The sequence below is a fragment of the Panulirus ornatus genome, chromosome 44 (assembly GCF_036320965.1).
Source record: "Panulirus ornatus isolate Po-2019 chromosome 44, ASM3632096v1, whole genome shotgun sequence".
NCBI lineage: Eukaryota > Metazoa > Arthropoda > Malacostraca > Decapoda > Palinuridae > Panulirus > Panulirus ornatus.
Window position 1 is genome coordinate 13,173,807 of NC_092267.1, and position 22,237 is coordinate 13,196,043.

General features: G+C 39.2%; 1 protein-coding gene and 1 long non-coding RNA gene across 4 annotated transcripts in view; one reads left to right on the plus strand and one right to left on the minus strand.

The window, feature by feature from the left end:
• The window catches only part of LOC139762753 (uncharacterized), a 471,178-nt gene that overhangs the window by 392,764 nt on the left and 56,177 nt on the right, over positions 1 to 22,237 (plus strand). The gene's annotated exons all lie outside the window — the stretch shown is intronic.
• The window catches only part of LOC139762751 (uncharacterized), a 173,211-nt gene that overhangs the window by 52,010 nt on the left and 98,964 nt on the right, over positions 1 to 22,237 (minus strand). The window contains 5 exon segments of the mRNA XM_071687858.1: positions 593 to 766; positions 6,511 to 6,624; positions 8,764 to 12,333; positions 16,679 to 18,814; positions 19,684 to 19,854. Coding sequence (XP_071543959.1) covers positions 593 to 766; positions 6,511 to 6,624; positions 8,764 to 12,333; positions 16,679 to 18,814; positions 19,684 to 19,854 — 6,165 coding nt within the window.

The following is a 22,237-nucleotide window of genomic DNA, read 5'->3' on the forward strand; positions in this document are numbered from 1 at the left end:
GGGGCCAATATGCTTTCAGTGGGCTGAAAAATGGCACATGAAGCAGTCAGATGCTTTGGATGAGGCTGCAGTTTTGATGCACTATACATGACAGCTAGAAATTGGATGTGAGCAATATGGGGAAACAGCAAATATGAAAAAAAAATTGATGTTCGTTTCCAAAAGTACCAGTTTCTCCACTGCACAACCTTCTCTACTCTCCAAAAAGCTTCAACTCAGATCTCTCACTCCATTCCAGTCAAATCCACTCCTCTACAACTTCTTACACACAGCTATCGAAATAACTTTGTTGAAAAATACCTCTTCCTCTTCTTTTAATCATTATTAATTTTTCTTGCATTCAAGTCAATCATAAGAATGTACATATTAAATTGTAAGTTGCTACAGGCCAGAGGTCACATGCATATATCATGGGAATGAATTTGTAAAGCTAGGATCGCCAACTTCAACCCCAATAGCCTGGCAAAAAGCAGGGATACCTCATTTTCCAGTGTAACACTTGCTATTTTAAGGAAGATAACATTTTGCTAATAAATATATCCCAGCCTATATATGCACTGCAAAAAAAAAAAATATATAGAGTTAGCTGTACCTCTCTCATGCGCTCCAATTTTCTCCTCCAAGCTCTCTGGATGACAATGGCACTTTTGCGCTGCTTCATATAAGAAGATCTCTGCAGTACAGCACGCACCCACCGCTGGAGCTTCACCAATGACTCAATGGTCTTTTGAGCTCTTACCATAGCTTGATGGCGTCGAAATGAGCGCTGTTGGTAGTTAGATGTACAGTTGTTGAAAGAAGTCTTAAATTCATCAAGTATGTTGAAAAGCCTTTCAATACTCTCAAAATCCTTTAGTGTGAATTACCACAAAATCTAGATTAATAGTGAAAGAAAGCCCCAGTCAAGAAAACCAATGAAGTAAATATAACAAAGCTGCAAACCACACAAAAACTAGCACACTCATAACAATCACTGGATGCCTAGCCACCACATTCAACACTTCACAATGAAATGAAGATCCTCCCAATACAGTTCTACCCCAACATGCACAGCACTCAATTCTAATGAACAGCATTAGACCCCTCCCACCCAAACTATCCAGAACTAACCCCGAAGTAGAAATAAAAAGCTTACCCTTCAGCATCCTTTACTCACATATTCCCCTTTCCCAACAAATATAACACTGACAGAACACATACATACTGACATAACCTTACAAGCACTAAACAACCAAACCAACCTCTCAACTTGTCTTAAATTCCAACCCACTAGATATATGCTCATATGACAATAAGACTTTTCCCAGACAAACATGAGTCGCACTCCCATCTAAGCTCAGAACATCATCCATCATTATAACACAACTTACACCATTTCAACATATCCCAAGACCCTTTTTAAAGTGCCCCAGGACTCCTTCCTAAGAAACATGAAAAGTTTGCAGATTTTTCTTTTGGAAACCTCTGTATATCTCTACTCTTACCATACCCACTTTAGATCTGTCATCTTCCAGTATCACAAACCAATGGGGTTTGTTAGTTTTAATTCCTATTCAATATGTTTATTTATTTAGTTATTGTACTTGATGACGATTTCCAGCATTAGCAAGGTAGCACCAGGAAACAGCTGAAGAAAGACCCAACCACTTGTATACACACATATATACACGTATACATACATACACATCCCTAGGGATAGGGGAGAAAGAATACTTCCCACGTATTCCCTGTGTGTCGTAGAAGGCGACTAAAAGGGGAGGGGGCTGGAAATCCTCCCCTCTCATTTTTAATTTTCCAAAAGAAGGAACAGAGAAGGGGGCAAGTGAGGATATTCCCTCAAAGGCTCAGTCCTCTGTTCTTGGCGCTACCTTGCTAACACAGAAAATGGTGAATAGTATGGAAAAAAAAAACATACATACATTTCGCCATTTCCCGCATTAGTGAGGTAGCGTTCAAGAGCAGATGACCGAACCTCAAAGGGGAAAATCCTCATTTGGCCCAAGTCTCTGTTCCTTCTTTTGGAAAAGTAAAACAGGAGGGGAGCATTTCCACACACACACACACATACACATGTACATATTCATTCTTCCTTGCCTTTATACCTATATTCTTCCATGCACTTCTGAGAACAGGAGGTTCTTCCACAACAGTTAGCATACTGTACATACAGTATTAGATATGTGCAAGCCCAAAAATAAATAAGAAAAGTAAAGGGATGATGCTGCATCAAAAGGAAGAACTGAAAGGAAAATGGAAAGAGTATACTGAATTGATGAATGTGGGAGATGAGGCAGCACTTGTTTTATGCATGGGTATACAAGATGCAAGGAAAAGGTTGGAAGTGCAGGGGCCTATAACAAGAAGCAAGGTAAAAAGGGTAATAATGAGGTTGGAGGTAGGAAAGGCACCTGGAATGGATGGGATTATGGCTGAAATGTTGAAGTATGTTGGAGAGAGTGTGATACAATGATACATGATTTAGCATGGAAGCAGAAGGTTGTGCCTGAGAAGTGGATGAAAGCTATCATCATTCTGCTGTTCAAAGGTAAAGGTGCTATGGATGTATGTAACAAATATAGGGAATAAGTCTTGACTGAGCAATGGAAGTGACCAAATGCAGAATAAATGAATAATAAGGTTTTTAGGAAAGGTAGAGGATGTGTGGACCCAATTTTTGTGTTAAGAATGTAAGGAGCTGTAAGCAGCTTTTATGGGTCTGGAGAAGGTGTACGACAGTTGGGTGGAATACTTTAAGCGATGTTCATGATATATGGGGTCGGGATACAACTATTGGATGGTGTGAAACCCTTCTTTAGAGGAGCAAATGCATGTGCAAAAGAGGGGATGCAGAGTTAAGCTAAGGTGTCTGTATACATGTCAGTTTGAGGTAGGGCTCTGTGATGTCATTGTGGCTTTTTAAAATACACATGTACAGAGGTATAAGTTTGTTGAGTATTCCTGGGAAATTATATGGGAGGTTACTGATTGAGAGGGTGAAGGCATGTACAGAGCATCAGACTGGGGAAGAGCAGTGTGGTTTCAGAAGTGGTAGAGGATGTGTGGATTAGGTGTTTGCTTTGAAGAATGTATGTGAGAAATACTTAGAAAAGCAAATGGATTTGTATGTAGCATTTATGAATCTGGAGAAGGCATATGATAGAGTTGATAGAGATGCTCTGTGGAAGGTATTAAGAATATACGGTGTGGGAGGCAAGTTGTTAGAAGCAGTGAAAAGTTTTTGTCGAGGATGTAAGGCATGTGTACGAGTAGGAAGAGATGAAAGTGATTGGTTCTCAGTGAATGTTGGTTTACGGCAGGGGTAGGTGATGTCTCCATGTTTGTTTAATTTGTTTATGGATGGGGTTGTCAGGGAGGTGAATGCAAGAGTTTTGGAAAGAGGGGCAAGTATGCAGTCTTTTGCGGATGAGAGAGCTTGGGAAGTGAATCAGTTGTTGTTCGCTGATGATACAGCGCTGGTGGCTGATTCGGGTGAGAAACTGCAGAAGCTGGTGACTGAGTTTGGTAAGTTTGTGAAAGAAGAAAGCCGAGAGTAAATGTGAATAAGAGCAAGGTACAGTAGGGTTGAGGGACAAGTCAATTAGGAGGTAAGTTTGAATGGAGAAAAACTGGAGGAAGTGAAGTGTTTGAGATATCTGCGAGTGGATTTGGCAGTGGATGGAACCATGGAAGCAGTGGGGGAGGGGGTGAAAGTTCTGAGAGCGTTGAAAAAACGTGTGGAAGTCGAGAACGTTGTCTTGGAAAGCAAAAATGGGTATGTGTGAAGGAATAGTGGTTCCAACAATGTTATATGGTTGCGAGGCATGGGCTATAGACAGAGTTGTGCGGAGGAGGGTGGATGTGCTGGAAATCAAATGTTTGAGAACAATATGTGGTATGAGGTGGTTTGATCGAATAAGTAATGAAAGGGTAAGAGAGATGTGTGGTAATAAAAAGAGTGTGGTTGAGAGAGCGGAGGAGGGTGTTTTGAAATGGTTTGGTCACATGGAGAGAATGAGTGAGGAAAGATTGACAAAGAGGATATATATGTCAGAGGTGGAGGGAACGAGGAGAAGTGGGAGACCAAATTGGAGGTGGAAAGATGGAGTGAAAAAGATTTTGAGTGATCGGGGCCTGAACATGCAGGAGGGTGATAGGCGTGCAAGGAATAGAGTGAACTGGAATGATGTGGTATATAAGGGTCGATGTGCTGTCAATGGATTGAACCAGGGCATGTGAAGTGTCTGGAGTAAACCATGGAAAGGTTTGTGGGGCCTGGATGTGGAAAGGGAGCTGTGGTTTCAGTGCATTATGCATGACAGCTAGAAATTGAGTGTGAACGAATGTGGCCTTTGTTGTCTTTTCCTAGTGCTACCTCACTACCTTGTCATTTCATGTGTGGCGGGGTGGCGACGGGAATGAATAAGGGCAGACAGTATGAGTTATGTACATGTGTATTTATGTATATGTATATGTTGAGATGTATAGGTATGTATATGGGCGTGTGTGGACGTATATGTATATACACGTGTATGTGGGTGGGTTGGGCCATTCTTTTGTCTGTTTCCTTGCGCTACCTCGCTAACGCGGGAGACAGCGACAAAGTATAATAAATATAAATGAATAAATGCTGGAGTGAAAAAGGAGATGAAAGCAAAACTAGGGAAAATGGGTATGGAGATGGAGTGTGGTGGTGAGGTACTATGGCTAGTGGCAAGCCTGTTTGCAGATGCTACTGTGTTGTTAGCTGAGAGTGAAAAGGAGTTGCCTTAAGTTGTAAGTGTGTTCTATAATGTGTGTTAGCTTAGGTGATGGAAGGTAAATGCAGATAAAAGTAATGGTGTTTGAAAAAAAAACACTGTGAAAGTATAGGGTTTGCAAAGCCCTATAGAGTGAGAGAAGAAATGCATGTACTAAACTGATATAGATATGGGGGAGAAAGACTGATAAAAGATGACAGAACTTAAGTATTTAGGAGCTATCTTGGATAAGTTCGATGATATGGAAGGAGAGATAAGGGAGAGAGCAGTACATGGTAGAAAAGTCATTGGGTCCCTAAATAGAATAATGGATAGAGATGTAGGTATGGAAGTGAGGAAGGGATTAAGGGACAGCACAGTTCTCCAAACTCTGACCTATGCACCCAAAACATGGACATGGGATGAGTCACAGAGTGCGAGAATCCAGGAAATGAAAATGAGTTATTTGAGAGAAGCATGTGATATGACTGGATGAAATGTAGAAAGTAATGAAGTGGGTGAAATGTAACACTTTGAGGGGGGTTTGGACATATCCAAAGAATGCAAGACTGGAAGTTTATAAGGACAGTGTATGATAATATGATTAAAGGGTTTAGTGTGAGAGAAAGACCACCTTTGACATGAGGAAATTGAGCAGAAGAGTACTAGAGGGAGAGAAATGAGGGAAGAATGCACAGAAAAGCATATGCAAGGGAGACATGTAAGGACAGGGATAAATGGATATTCTTTTGCCACAGCCAACCCCCTTGAAGGGAGTTCTCAGAGGGAATAGGTGTCAGAGATATAGGATAGCAAGCAAAGCTTGAATCATATGAAGGGATGAAACTTGCTGACATAGGTTTCACTTAATGATATAATTACTGGTGCAGAAATGGTGAGATTTTGCCATAACAATTTAACAAAATTTACAAAATCAGAAAAAGTAACTAAAGAGAAGAGCAAGGCTGAGTAAGAGAGATGGGATTGTGTTGTAGGTATTGTAATGGCAGAAAAAATTCTGCAAGAGAGAAGAAATTTTGAAATGTTTTTATTACTATTCTATTAGTCTATACCAGTGGTGCCTGTTCCCTTTTGAAACTCCCTTAAGGGGGTAGCCATAGCAATAGAGTCTCCATAACTAGTGAGCTCCAGTGCCACTTCTTGGCCTTTAGTGCCCCACCCTTAACAGGCCACTGGCAGAGGGCAAGTTTAGCGCTGTATTTGCAGACTCCTACATATTGTTCCTACTAAAATTACTTCTACCTAATGCTCCTGCCTTATGTTCCTACCTACTAAATATCTACCTAATGTTTCCACCTAATGCTCCAACCCTCTACTTCTATCTATTGCTCCTAACATTTTGCCAAAATGCGGGGCTAATACATGGCACTCACTACAGGAAACTCTAGAGTTACAAAGAATAAGTTATGGATTTAAGTGTTGTCAGGTGTTGGGTGTAAGGAGAAGAGAGACTATATGTTTATGGACAGAATGCTAGTAGTCCATGTGTGGGTGAGGCAGAAAAAAGAGACAGCTAGTCCAAGAAATGCAACTGACAACCAATAAAATGCTGGCTCACTACACAACCATCAGTAACCCTCCTGATACACAGACAGGTTTTACTGGCAATATAGTGCCTTTCATCTACTACCTACAGTCCACCATATACACATTCATGACAGCATTTTCCATGAAAATAATAACATAGCCCATTAAAGATTACTGTGGTATGCTACTTGATACAAAAAAAATTCACACAATCAAACCACTTTACCTGAACTTTTATGGCAGCTAAATGGACCTCTGCAACCTTTGTTACTTGTTGTAAGTATACTTTTCGTCTCTTCTCTTTAACCATCTGGCGAGCTTGCCATCCACGCACATAAGCCTGGTATGGTAGTTTAAAAAGACTGTAAATATTTCACTGAGAAATACCATATTTATCATATACATCTGATTCATTGTTAAAAAATTCTGAAAAAAATTTAGCATCTATCTACATCAAACACAATTACCATCTTTTTGCTAGAGGGCCAAATTGTACAAAATTATTTAATAGTATTTTGTGTATAAATCATTGCTTATGTAAAACCCTGTTAATTATGTCCCATCAATTCATTTGGTCTCCTTGTGCACTTATTGATAATATGAAAGTATGCAAAATTCACTGCAATGCTAGAAAGTGATGTGCCCAATGAACAGTACACAGGGAATAGATTATGAGGAAATACAGTAAGTGTCAGGTTTCAGTTTCTTTAGATCTTAATATGTATTCATTGCTTACATTAATATGGTACTTATCTCTTTGCTTTATAATTATTCATTATCATCCCCTGAGAATGCAAAGGGAATGAATTGTGGAGTGGTATGACTTGGGCATGGGGAAAGAATGCTAGACGGGGAGTTTACAAGGAGAGTGTATGAAAATATGATTAAAAGGGCTGGTGTAAGGAATACTACCTGTGTCTTGGGGAAACAGAGTGGAAGAGAACTGGAGGGAGAGAAATAGGGGAATTATGCATTGAATGGTGTGAGTGAGGGAGGCATATAAGGACAGATAAGTGGAGGCTCTTTTTGCTGTGGCCTCATCTTTGACTGGAATTCCCAGAGGGAACAAGCATCAGAGATATAAATAAACAGATAGATAGATCTTCAAAGTTTGCCACAAAAGTCATGTCATCTCCAAACAGCAATTGATTCACTTACATAGGCCTCGCATATCCAACATACTGCAGACCAGACCATTGCATTTATCTCCCTCGATACTCCTCCATGAACAGATAAAAAGGACAGGGAGACATAATGCATCTTTGACAAAGACCCACCTTCACTTGGAATTACTCACCCTCCTCCCTTCCTACTTAAATACCCTACACTCCCAGTTAGAAGTTCACTTAATGTAATTAGAAACTTTCCATTACTACCTAATATCCAATGTACCTTTTGAATATATGTGCCAACCCAATCATAAGCTTCTCCTGGAAACATAAACACTAAAAACAAGTTACTCTCTTCAAGTATTTCTGCATATATTGTTCAAAGCAAACACCTAGTCTACACACCCTCAACTGTTTCTAAAACTGCACTGTTCCCCAGTCAGCCACTCTGCATAACTGCATACCTTTCATAACTTCTCCCATGCACCTAAGTATACTCATTAGATGTTCTTTCTTTTCTTTTAAACTATTCGCCATTTCCCGCGTCAGCGAGGTAGCGCTAAGAACAAAGGACTGGGCCTTTTTTGGAATATCCTCAACTGGCCCCCTCATTAGATGTATACCTCTATAATTTGTTTCCTTTACGTTGTACCTTTTCTTGAAGCATGTACTCCCTATTACCAGTCCTCTTTTTATACACATGACAAACTTTTACCCATTTCCTTTCAAACCAGGGGTCCCCAGCCCCTAATTATAATTTCAGTGTCACACCACCCACCCTTGCATTCACAGCTAACACCACAGTTCAATCCCTTCCATTAAACAGTGAAAGCACTTGCCAAGTTTCCCAAAAATCCATTTTTTCCCCCACTTTTATTATTACCTATAAGAAAATACGCCAAAAATAACCTCTCTTGCAGTCTCCTTTCATTCTAATTCACATACACTTGACCTTACTACCTTACAATCTTTAACTTGATCCTGCAGCTCATTTCTCATCAGAGAAACCACCTCTCCTTTTTCTCAACTTCACACTAACCTCAAAACATTGCTGAACCACCCCTGTATGCAGTATTACACCCCCTTCAACTTCGTTATACTTACAGCCAAAATTCACCTGAGTTTCTCAAATCAAAAACATTACACTTATCTCACCAATTTTTATTGTTGTTGCAGTAACACATTCAGCACCCCCAGCCTGAACCTTCAAGGCAAAATCCTCACTTGGCTCCTTCCTCTCTCCTGTTTTAGAGTGATTATACAAGGGAGAGTAGCATTCCTTCCCTATCCCCAAGGTTAAAATTAATGGAGTAATAACATAATTAGAGAAGAGAATGAATAGTAACAATATATTGCAATCTTATGCTCACCTGTATTGTGCAAGCAGCCTTGGTGGATTTGACCAAAACCCTTATCTGTCGTCCCCTCCATGCAGCCTGAAGAATAACAGCAGCCCTCCTCATGTATATGTAATGTTCTCGTGCACGCAGAGACATGTATGCCCCACGCCAATACCTCTGTAACCTGATAACTGCTTCCATCTTGCGGCGATAATTTCTTTGGTTGGACCAACATCGAACATAAGACTGAATTTTGATTGCTGCTCTGAGCTGTTTTCTAATATTCTGTCGTGCCAGCATTCCCCTTACATGTGCCTGAAGAATAACAGCTGCCCTTTTCATTGCAACATACTTGTACTGTAATGCTTGCATGTTCTTTAAACTTCTCCACCATTTTTGAATTTTGGTAGCACTTTGAATTTTCTGTTGATACTGCCTATATGCTATCCACTGACGTACACATAACTGTATTCTGAGTGCTGCCCTATGCTGCAGAAGCACTCTTCTCCGTGCCAGAGTGCCTCGGAAAAAGGCCTGTAAAGTAACAGAGGCTAACTTCATGGTCTGATACTCTGCTTGGAGTCTTCTTGATCTGATCACACCCCTCCACCACTTTTGGATACTGATGGTAGACTTAACCAGTTTTTTGTATTTCCTCTGCACTAACCAACTTCTTGTGTATGCCTGTATCCTAATGGCAGCATTACGTTGCTTAAGGTACTTCCTACGAACCAACACTCCACGGCAATGTCTCTGCAAAGAAATTACAGCATGTCTCTTCATTTGATACTCCTCTTGCATCATCCTTATCATCTTAATTGTCCTCCACCATTTCTGGATGACAAGCACATTTTGGATCACATTACAGCATTGTCTACGAACAAGCCAACCACGAATATATGACTGGATCTTCAGTGCAGCTTTCTGCTGTTCCAAAATGTTTTTTCGTAACAGTGCCCTACGAGTGAAGGACTGGATGATAATAACAGCATTCCTTATTTCAGTGTATTTCATTTTGTGCTTTCTGGTTAATGTTGTGGCTCTCCACCATTTTTGTATTGTTAACACACTGTGTACAGTCTTCAAATATTCTCTACGCACTTGCCATCCCCTGAACCGTGCTGCTATCTTCACCTGGGCATATTTTTGACGTGCTATTTCCCTCCGTACCAAAGTGCCTCTCACTGATGCCTGGAGAGTGATAGTAGCTGCCTTCAGGGATTGGTATTGTGCATGTTGCTCTTTAGTCTTCTTTACAAAACGCACCCACTTCTGGATTTTCGAGACTGAAACAACAATTTTCTGATACTTCCTTAACATCAACAAACCCCTGACATGTGACTGAATTATTATGGCAGCTTTATGTTGTTGAATAATATTCCTGCGTACTAATGCACCTCGCAGTAAAGCTTGTACTTTTATGGCGGACTTTTTGATTGTCTGATATCTTTTGTACTGATTGTGAGCTTCTATTGTATGTTTCCACCATTTTTGGATCTTTATGGTATTATTTCTAATCTCCAAATATTCTTTTTGTGCCACATAAGACCTAACATGGGACTGAATTTTTACTGCAGCTAGTTGTTGCCTTTTTATTTCTCTCCTCACAAGCATTCCTCTTGCATGAGCTTGCAATGTGACAATGGCAACCTTTTTTTTATGATAATCTTCTTGTTCTAATTGCATTTTCTTTGTTGATTTCCACCATTTCTGAATGGCTTGAGCAGATATTACCTTCTTCTGATACTGTCTTTGTACTATCCACTTCCTAACAATTGACTGCATCTTAACAACTGCAACATGAAACTGTAACATCTTCCTACGCACCAACATACCTCGAGCACCTGCTTGTAAAGTAATGACTGCATTTCTTAAACAGTGATATTCAGAAACCTGAATCTGGGTTTCCTTGACTGACCTCCACCATCTCTGAACTTTTACTACACTGTGCTTTTCTCTCAAAAATTTCTGTCTCACACAATATGCACGGTAAAAAGCTTGTATGAATGTTGCAGCTGCATGCATTTTCTTTAGTTTTTGAAATGTTAGAAATCTTCTTGCTGCTGCCTGCAAAACAGTAGCTGCTTCTCTTTGTCTCAAAAATTCATTACGAATTGTATGACCCATGTGAATGTGTCTCCACCACTGCTGAATTGCCTTTGTACTCCTTCTAAGCTTCTGATACTTTTCATACTTCAGATAATACCGAACCTGAGACTGTATAATTACAGCTGCAGTGTGCATTTTCTTAATTCGTTTTCTAATAACAGTACCTCTCCAATAGGCCTGAATCAAAATGGTTGCACTTTTAATGGTATCATAACTTCCCCTGTCTTTCCACATCATTAAAGTGGCTTTCCAGTGGACCTGAAGGGTCTGCACATACTGAACATACTTTAAATACCTTCTCTGTGCCACCCATGACCTGATGGCTGCCTGGATCTTCACAGCAGCTTTATGCTTCTGACTCAGCATCCGCCTCACCAAGAATCCTCGAGCAGCTGCCTGTAGCATAATGACAGACACTTTCTTGGTCAGATACAGATTTTGAGCCAGCTTTGTAATCCTATAAGACCTGTAGTATCTCTGAATTGTTATGGCAGCTTCTTTTTGTTGGAGAAAGTGCTTCCTTACAATCTGGGAACGGATACATGCTTGTAATAAAGTTACTGATCTTATTTGCTTTTGTTTCTTCAATCTTTGTCTGACAAGAAAACCTCTAATAAGAGCTTGACTTCTAATTATGCATTTATAATCATAAGCATAAACTTTCCTAATTTTCATTCCAATCTGGTAAGCTCTGTAGTAATTTTGGATTACAACAGCTGCATACCTCTGCTTCAAATACTCCTTTCTCAAAAACCATCCTCGACAATATGCTTGAATACAGCAGGCTGCGGCATTTTCCTGTTTAACTCTCTTCCGAACCATGTAGCCCCTTGCAGATGCTTGAAAGCAAATCAGAGCTCTTATCATTCTACTATAATTATTCATTGCCTCCCTCATCAAACGAAAACTTCGGAAGGCTCTCTGTATTGTAATAACTGCATGCTTTTGCTTTGTGTATTCCTTCTGCATCTGATACATCCTCCAAGAACTCTGGATAACAACAGCTGATTCTTGCATCATCTTCATCTTTTTCCGAACAATATAACCTCTCCATGCTGCCTGTAGAAACACTACCTTGCTTCGAGTTTGTAAGAAGTGTTCCCTTACTCTTTTCATGAGAAAATGATTTCTGAGGAGTTTCTGGATGACAGTGGCAGCCTTCCTTTTAGCTCTAAAAGACTTCTGTATTTGCCAGTCTTTATATCTTACCTGGATAATGGTAGCAGCCCGATGTTTTTCCTTCAGTTCCTTTCTTACAAGATACCCTTTCAAGGCAGACTGTAGAATGATGACTGCTTTTTTGGTCATCTTATACTGGTTACACATGTGTTTCTTAATTTGGTAAGCTCTGTAAAACCTTTGAATAGAAGTTGCTGCAGCTTTCTTGGCAAGATAGGTTTTCCGAGTATGTAAACAACGAAACCATGACTGTATTTGAACACAAGCAGATTTTTCTTTAGTATAAGTTCGATACCTCAGCCAACCTCGGACCTGAAAAAAGTGCCAAATTAATAAACTAAAAAAAAATAATAATAATTGTAAAATATATAGATATGACAGGTATACACATATGTACATTGATCAAATATGAAATATTTGTATACATGTAGTTAAGATGAAATGAAATGAAGACATGAAGTTCAAAGGTGAGATAACAGAAAGATAAAGCATTAACCAATGATTCAGTGGGGATGTTCAAAAGTATCAAGATAAGAGCTTGATATAAATCTCAGAGATGATACACCTTTCAACTAAGTCAGACTCATTCAGTATTTTATGCATTTTCAAATTTTTTAACCTATATGCCTTATGCTCCAAACTTATAATCTGAGGCTTAATACCTGCCAATCAATTTATCATATCTATAATATTTGAGATAATCTTGTACAATCTGTCTAATTCTGCTTTGCATTGCCTATGGGTGAATTTACTTCACACTCTAAAATGTTTTCTTTTGTTCATCTTTGTTACTCCTAAGAAGGCTCTCATCTAGATTTCAATGTCACATCTTTAGTAGAGATGGATACTAAAGATGTGACACATTGAAATCTCTTAAGATTACATTTAGAACTGGGATCCCACAAATGAGGTCATACATTACCGTAATTTTTCTTATATATGAATCATAAAGTACAAAAACTGCACACTATTTTACAAAACCAGTGTAAAATATTCCTGCTACAGCACCAACGATGAGCTGGTATGGGTGTACCACAATGTACATAACTCAAATGGAAACCAACCATGAAATCTGTTTTATTACATGCTTAGCTTTTACAACTTTCTTTTATTCAAATTATCATTTACTTCTAATGTAATGTGAGTAATTATTAATGAGATGCAGTATGATGAATTTCATTCATAAGCTATTTCATACAGTGTGTATGCCATCATTAATGAAGTTCTCATGGTCAAGGCTAGAAATGGCACGCGTATGTTATTGAACCATGGATATTAAAAACAAACAGCGTGACCCAAAACTATGCTATCTGCAGAATCTGTTCCAAACATGGTTTTTGGTCTTTTGACATAAATATGTTTGCTTATGGAAACACTGCCCAAATTCATTTTGCATACAAGTTGTAGTGGACACCCTGTTGTCATATACTTTAATGCAACCTACAGTAATATCCTCTCTGAAATATCAAATTATCTAAATATGTTTTCACTCTTTTATAGTAGCTGAAACAGTCAAGTGCAACTGAATGCCCTGATCATGGCCATTCAATATATGCTTCAGATATATATATATATTTTTTTTGCTTTGTTGCTGTCTCCCGTGTTTGCGAGGTAACACAAGGAAACAGACGAAAGAAATGGCCCAACCCACCCCCATACACATGTATATACATACATGTCCACACACGCAAATATACATACCTATACATCTCAATGTACACATATATATACACACACAGATATATACATATATACACATGTATATAATTCATACTGTCTGCCTTTATTTATTCCCATCGCCACCTCGCCACACATGGAATAACATCCCCCTCCACCCTCATGTGTGCGAGGTAGCGCTAGGAAAAGACAACAAAGGCCCCATTCGTTCACACTCAGTCTCTAGCTGTCATGTAATAATGCCCGAAACCACAGCTCCCTTTCCACATCCAGGCCCCACAGAACATTCCATGGTTTACCCCAGATGCTTCACATGCCCTGATTCAATCCATTGACAACACGTCAACCCCGGTATACCACATCGATCCAATTCACTCTATTCCTTACCCGCCTTTCACCCTCCTGCATGTTCAGGCCCCGATCACTCAAAATCTTTTTCACTCCATCTTTCCAACTCCAATTTGGTCCCCCACTTCTCCTCGTTCCCTCCACCTCCGACACATATATCCTCTTGGTCAATCTTTCCTTACTCATTCTCTCCATGTGCCCAAACCATTTCAAAACACCCTCTTCTGCTCTCTCAACCACGCTCTTTTTATTTCCACACATCTCTCTTACCCTTACATTACTTACTTGATCAAACCACCTCACACCACATATTGTCCTCAAACATCTCATTTCCAGCACACCCACCCTCCTGCGCACAACTCTATCCATAGCCCACCCCTCGCAACCATACAACATTGTTGGAACCACTATTCCTTCAAACATACCCATTTTTGCTTTCCGAGATAATGTTCTCGACTTCCAAACATTCTTCAAGGCTCCCAGGATTTTCGCCCCCTCTCCCAACCTATGATTCGCTTCCGTTTCCATGGTTCCATCCACTGCCAGATCCACTCCCAGATATCTAAAACACTTTACTTCCTCCAGTTTTTCTCCATTCAAACTTACCTCCCAATTGACTTGACCCTCAACCCTACTGTACCTAATAACCTTGCTCTTATTCACATTTACTCTCAATTTTCTTCTTTCACACACTTTACCAAACTCAGTCACCAGCTTCTGCAGTTTCTCACATGAATCAGCCACCAGCACTGTATCATCAGCGAACAACAACTGACTCACTTCCCAAGCTCTCTCATCCAGAACAGACTGCATACTTGCCCCTCTTTCCAAAACTCTTGCATTCACCTCCCTAACAACCCCATCCATAAACAAATTAAACAACCAAGGAGACATCACACACCCCTGCCACAAACCTACATTTACTGAGAACCAATCACTTTCCTTCTTCCTACACGTACACAAGCCTTACATCCTTGATAAAAACTTTTCACTGCTTCTAACAACTTGCCTCCCACACCATATATTCTTAATACCTTTCACAGAGCATCTCTATCACCTCTATCATATGTTTGAGGACAATATGTGGTGTGAGGTGGTTTGATCAAGTAAGTAATAATAGGGTAAGAGAGATGTGTGGTAACAAAAAGAGTGTGGTTGAGAGCAGAAGAGGGTGTTTTGAAATGGTTTGGTCACATGGAGAGAATGAGTGAGGAAAGATTGACCAAGAGGATATATGTGTCAGAGGTGGAGGGAATGAGGAGAAGTGGGAGACCATATTGGAGGTGGAAAGACGGAGTGAAAAAGATTTTGAGTGATCGGGGCCTCAACATGCAGGAGTGAAAGGGGTGCAAGGAATAGAGTGAATTGGAACGATGTGGTATACCGGGGTCGACTTGCTGTCAATGGTTTGAACCAGGGCATGTGAAGTGTCAGGGGTAAACCATGGAAAGTTCTGTGGGCTGGATGTGGAAAGGGAGCTGTGGTTTTCGGTGCATTATTACATGACAGCTAAAGACTGAAAGTGAACGAATGGGGCCTTTGTTGTCTTTCCTAGCACTACCTCACACACATGAGGGGGGAGGGGGTTGTTATTCCATGTGTGGCAAGGTGGTGATGGGAATGAATAAAGGCAGACAGTATGAATTATGTACATGTGTGTATATGTAGATGTGTGTGTGTATATATATGTATACGTTGAGATGTATAGGTATGTATATTTGCGTGTGTGGACGTGTATATGGGTGGGTTGGGCCATTCTTTTGTCTGTTTCCTTGCACTACCTCGCTAACGCGGGAGACAGTGACAAAGCAAAATAAATAAATAAATATATGATCCATGTATAATGAGAATAGATTTACGGATAACAAAAAGATTAATTATATAAAAAACAAAATTACAAAGGAATCTAACAATATACTACTTATTCTTTTCTTAGCAGGTTACCACGACCATAAACCCAACTGTTTAGTGGATTAAGAAATGTACGATAAATGGATAATTTTTTATAACTTTCCATAACCTTACTTTGAGTAGATGCATCTTTTAATCTATCATTATGATGCATCTTTTCATCCATGTTTAAGGTTTATTCTCATTACTGAGTTTAAAGTATTCAGTAGCAATCCTTCTTTTGACATGTTCCAAGTTACTGATGAAATTAAAGAGACATTTCTGCACTTATTGATTTCTATAAAATTACTTATCTCAAAAGGCCCATACTCTACACAACCATTCTTATCATCTTATCATACTTATTTATCCGTGTAACAGCTCATTTTTCAACACTCCCAACACCTTAGATAATGTAATTATTCACCTAATGTCTCTCTCTCTCTCTTTCTAAGACTTCATCTAAATTCAAAATATCCTCTTACTTACAATGTACATATGTAACACATTGAACTCTACTACCAACTCCTACTCATATTTTTTATACTAAATGCCTCCCCTATCTTTTTGATGTAGCATCAGAAACAAACAACAGCCTTGTTTGCAAACATCCAGTCTGTAGCTGCAAATTTAAGAATCTACATATGAGCCTTAGAAACTACTAATTTCTGATTCATTAACTACAATTTCTACAAACAGTATTATAAATAAAGCATGCACCTACCATTCTTGAAAAACATACCTTAGTCTGAATTAGAACTGCTGCAGTCCTCTGAGCTATGTAAGTCAACTTTGCCTCTTTCATTTTCATGTAAGCACGGATGTAGACCTGGATGACTATTGCAGCAGCTCTTTGTTTCTGGAACTGTTGTTTTTGCTTGTGCATTCTGTACAAAGACTGCAGTTTAATAACTGCAGACCGTACAATCTGGTAATCCTCCTTAGCTCTCCTAGAAATAATGAATGCCCTGTAGTGCTGCTGAATGATCTTTGCAGAATTCTTCTTTAAAGTAAAGTTTCTCCTGACCTGTATCATTCTAGTCCATGCCTGAAGAGTGATACATGCCTCTCTTTTCCGTTGATAGTTATTATAGGTCTGGTAACCCAAATGCATGGCTCGAAAATGTTTTTGTATTGCAATGGCTGCTCTGCGAGTTCTTTTATACCTGTGTCTCACTCGGTGCATCCTCCAGAAAGTTTGAATGGTTATGCATGCTTCCTTGCAAATTAAATACTTAACTCTGGTATCCTTGCAAAGTCTGTAAGCCCTATACATGCTCTGGATTTTACAAACAGCTTCCTTCTTTCTTTGGTATACCTTATAAATCTTTTGCATTCTGAAACTGCTTTGGATGGTAACACATGCTCTCCTTAATCTTAGCATATTTTGTCTCACAAAGAAACCTCGCCAATGGGCCTGAATTGTAACAGCAGCATGCTTCATTTCCTGGAATTCTCTTTGAGCCTGACGGGATTTTAGCCATACCCTTACATATTTCTGAATCACTTTGGTGTTCTTACAGACATTATGATAATCTCTATGAGCAATATATCGTCGTGCATACTTCTGAATGATAAGAGAAGCTGACTGTTGCTCATGGTAACTCTTCTTAGCTTGCTGCATCCGTACTGCAGCTTGAATCTTAATGACAGCTTCTTTCAGCTTAACATATGAGTTCCTCTGTTCCTTCATGAGTTTTTGAGCTCGATACCTATGCTGTAAAGTAACTACAGCAACTTTCAAACTAGCATACTGGCGACGTTTCAACCAACCTCGAGCTAAAGCCTGTGCTAAAGTTACACCTCTGCAAACTTTCAAATACTTAACTCTCTGTCTAGAAGCTCGATATGAAGCCTGAATTGTGACTGCACTTCTTTTTAGGGCTGTAAACTTTTGTCTTTCCATATGCATGGACTTTCTTGCCCTGAATGCCCGTTGAATAGTTATAGCTGCATTTCTAATCTGATGAAATTCTTTTAAAGCTTTACACTTCCGCACATTTGTTTGAAGCAAAATCACTGATTTTCTCAGCTGTAAGAAATCATTCCGAACTAACTTTCCTCGCCATCTTGCCTGGATAATAAGGGCTGAGCCTCTCAAAGATCTATAACATGCATGTTGCTGCTTCATAGCTAACCATGCTCTTATGTGCACTTGCAGAGAGATGGCTGCACATCTGCTCTTTAGGTAATTTTGTCTCTGCCTCCACATGCGATAAAATTTTTGAAGGCAAATAATAGCTTGCAATTTCTTCTTGTAACGTTTTCTAACAAAATATCCTCTGACAGCACCTTGAATCCTTGTTGCAGCTCTTTGCATAATCACATATTTTTTCCTCTCTATCTTACTTCTCCAATGACGCTGCAAAAATAGAGTAATTCTATGAAGCTCTTGATACTTTTCTCTCTGTTTCTTCATCCTGAATTTTGACTGAATATAAATGGCAGCTGAATGCAGCCTCACATACTGCCTCCGGGCTAAGCAAGAGCGAATATTAGATTGCAGAATAATGGTAACATGACATAACTTAAGATACTGTTCTCGCACTTTGTGTGCACGCCACCATCTCTGGACCTTTATAATAGCTTCAATTTGATGCAAATAATTTTGTCTAACCTTCCTCATGGATAGTTTTCTTCTGTATTGCCTCTGGATTTTAGAAATAACTATTCTGGAGGCTAGGTACTTTTGCCTGCAGTGCCAAGCCCTAAATGTGGCTTGGATGGTAACTACAGCCTGCCTAGCATGTAGGAAGGCTTGTCTTTGAACATACGATTTCCAAGCTTGTTGGATTGTTGTGGCAGCCTTAACCTGTTGATGATACCTTGTCACAATGTAATGACGGAATGCTAACTGAATGGTGTAGGCTGCATCATTCTGTGAATAAAGAAAAAATCAGCACTAATGACAATAAAAAGTTATGGAGAAAGCAATACAGAAATGAAAAATTCCATTAAGCATTAAGGAAGGTGTTTAATATGATGAATGCAATAGAATAAGTTTGCACTCTACCAGAAAAAGGATGTAATGATCAATTAGTGCAGTAATGGTAAGTCATGAAAAACCTATACAAAATCCAACCAAAAGCAACTGCTCATCCACCCCTCTCTCCCAGACATAGGCAATGCAATTAAAAAGCTCAAATAACTTTCCTCTAACATGCCCTGAAATTAAACTTTCACATAAAACACTTTGCCTTAGTTGCAATGCAAGCACTTAGATATCTTTAACTACTGGATTCACAACAAATTCCCTAACATCTGGAAACCTGCCAACATAACATCAGTTAAAAAGCATTTCATACAACCAAACTCCCCTTCCTCTTTCATAACTGTCTTTAGCATGCAAACTCTTCAAATGATTGATCCACTGTACAATCAAGCAAGATATCTGCTGTCACCATCACAACATGGCTTTAGACTAAATTACTCCACCTTTCTCATTACAACACACCTCACTCAACCCCCTTACCACACATATTCATAGCAATGGACATTAACAAAATAATAGATAGTAGCTGTTAGGCAGCCAACAACCAGGGAAGTATATTACCAGAACTACACGCCTGGGTATCATGAGCATTATTATCCATATCCTCATTCACTACTGCTTTTACAGAGGGGAACATCCATGCAGAATCTTCTTAGACTGTGGTTACTTAAAACATCTTCATGCAACTTTAAACATCTTCATGCACACATGATAATAAAAGACTTAGTCGAGTGGCAAGAAAAAAATTTACCCACCTTTATTTTCCATTCTTTTTGGTCCCTGAGTTTCTGCACAGAGATACATGCACATCTTCTGCGCCAGTGGGCCTGTAGCACGATAGCTGCCTTTTCATATTTCTCCCTTTGTTTCTGGCACCATATCCTTCGCCACCAACGTTGAATAACGATAGTAGATTGTATGTGTACCTGTGGTATATCTTTTTCGTAAATAAGAAATTCATATAATTATTTTAATGAATAATCTTTATCAGCATTAGACAAGTACTGAAAACATACATATAAGTCTGAATTGATTAATTCTTTCTTGTTAATGGTGAAACTCCACACAAAAAGTTCTTACAGACTTTTCCTTTAAAGACTTTCCTGCAACCTCACATAAAGTTTTCATTCTCTCTCACTACATCACTCGACTTGCAGCATGGAATTATATGATGTCTAACATTACTTACTTCATGAATATTATTTTGTTTAGTTCAGGTCTTATATTCATCAAAAGATTCATGTCAGACAATGTGTGCCATTTTTGCACAGAATCACATGAGTTTCAAGGAAAAAAGATTTACCACATTTCTTATTCATTCAGTTGCAGAATACCTTTTAACTTGAGTAGCAGTGCAACATTATCCATGGGGGTCAGTGAATATTCCCCTTTCTTCCCTAAACAGTATGGAATCAAGTGCATCTTTACCCTTGAAGCATAAAGGGCCAATGTCAGTTCCTTGAACTCCCCTACCAATCTGATATGAATGTAACACCATCCCCAAAGAGATAAGTCCTAGTGCATATTTGATCCAACATATATGATGAAGTGCCTACAAACTACCCTCAGAAACAATGGGATTTTCACTAGAACATCAGGCACAAAGTAACCAAAAACTGATGTTTTAGTCATTATTACTGTCAAAGTTGGAGGTATGTAATGAACACAAAAGTGTTCAAAATAAAGTCTATTTCCATAGTACACACAATATCCTCCAATAACAAGATTTGAACCCATGCCATTTGTAAAAAAGATGGAAACATTAACAACTAGGATATGAAGCCCTTGACAGAGAAGTGAGTAACTGAATGCCCTTCATCTTACATACATGAGTAGCAGGGTCTTCACCAGTTATGTATCATCAGGCACAAAATATTTTCACATGTCCATCATGTCATGTCTTAAACTGAGACATCTGAGCATATATGTAGATGTTTGGAGTGGTTGGATATAAGTCTTACATCAGTCAGGGAACAAGAGCTCTTAAAAACTTTAACCTATGAATAGCTTCCATCCTCATTTGACAATCATAAAGAGCCCCCTGTGTCACATGACAATTAAATTACCCCATCTGTGTTTCTATATCCAGCTGACTTACCATACCATGAGTGGTATATAGGTCTCTTCCATCACCTAGTAGGCATGGGAAGTAATCCTGCTTCCCTCAATACCCATAAAATCACCATTATAAATGTATGACCAGGTGACCCTGCAGAAAATACATATATCAATAAATGACCTAAGTGATGAAGAGGAACAATTATCCTATGGACCTGGTGGCAATAAAAGAATAACAAGATGTAGGATATGAAGAAATAAATGATTCAGGAGTAATTTTAGCAGGATTATGTAAGGAACAGGAAAGCTAACACAGATGGCTACCCTCACCACCCTCAGCTAGGCCTTAATTCACAAGAAAAAAATCACATAACTGCACCTAATTTTCTAATATAACCCTGAGGTGATGGAGACCCTTATTAATGTATGATGGGTAAAAAGCTAGAATAATTCTAGATAAAAAACATTTCCAGTATCCTCATTAAATATGTCAGCCAATCCCATCACACTTGATTTTAGCACAGTGTAATATTTCTAAATATATACATGTTAATCACCACCAACAACAATGTGCTTAGGGTGAAATATGAGTAGAATGTAGAACCAAGTTGAATACATCGAGGGAAAGAAACTCCAACAAACCTCTCTAATAAGCTGTCACACATGTCAACCACACTACCCTTTACCCTATAATTTATGAACCAGGCCAAAACAGATGTATGCATAAATTTTCCAACGTATTTTTCCTGCTTTTAAATGCCACTCTATATATTCTTATTATTATCATTGGGGATAGGGGAGAACGAATACTTCCCACCCATTCCTCACATGTCATAGAAGGCGACTAAAGGGGACGGGAGCGGGGGCCAGAAACCTTCCCCTCCTTGTATTTTAATTTTCTAAAAGGGGAAACAGAAGAAGGAGTCACGCGGGGAGTGCTCATCCTCCTCCAAGGCTCAGACTGGGATATCTAAATGTGTGTGGATGTAACCAAGATGAGAGAAAAGGAGAGATAGGTAATATGTTTGAGGAAAGGAACCTGGATGTTTTGGCTCTGAGTGAAACGAAGCTCAAGGGTTAAGGGGAAGAGTGGTTTGGGAATGTCTTGGGAGTAAAGTCAGGGGTTAGAGAGAGGACAAAAGCAAGGGAAGGAGTAGCACTACTCCTGAAACAGGAGTGGTGGGAGTATGTGATAGAGTGTAAGAAAATAAACTCTAGATTGATATGGGTAAAACTGAAAGTGGATGGAGA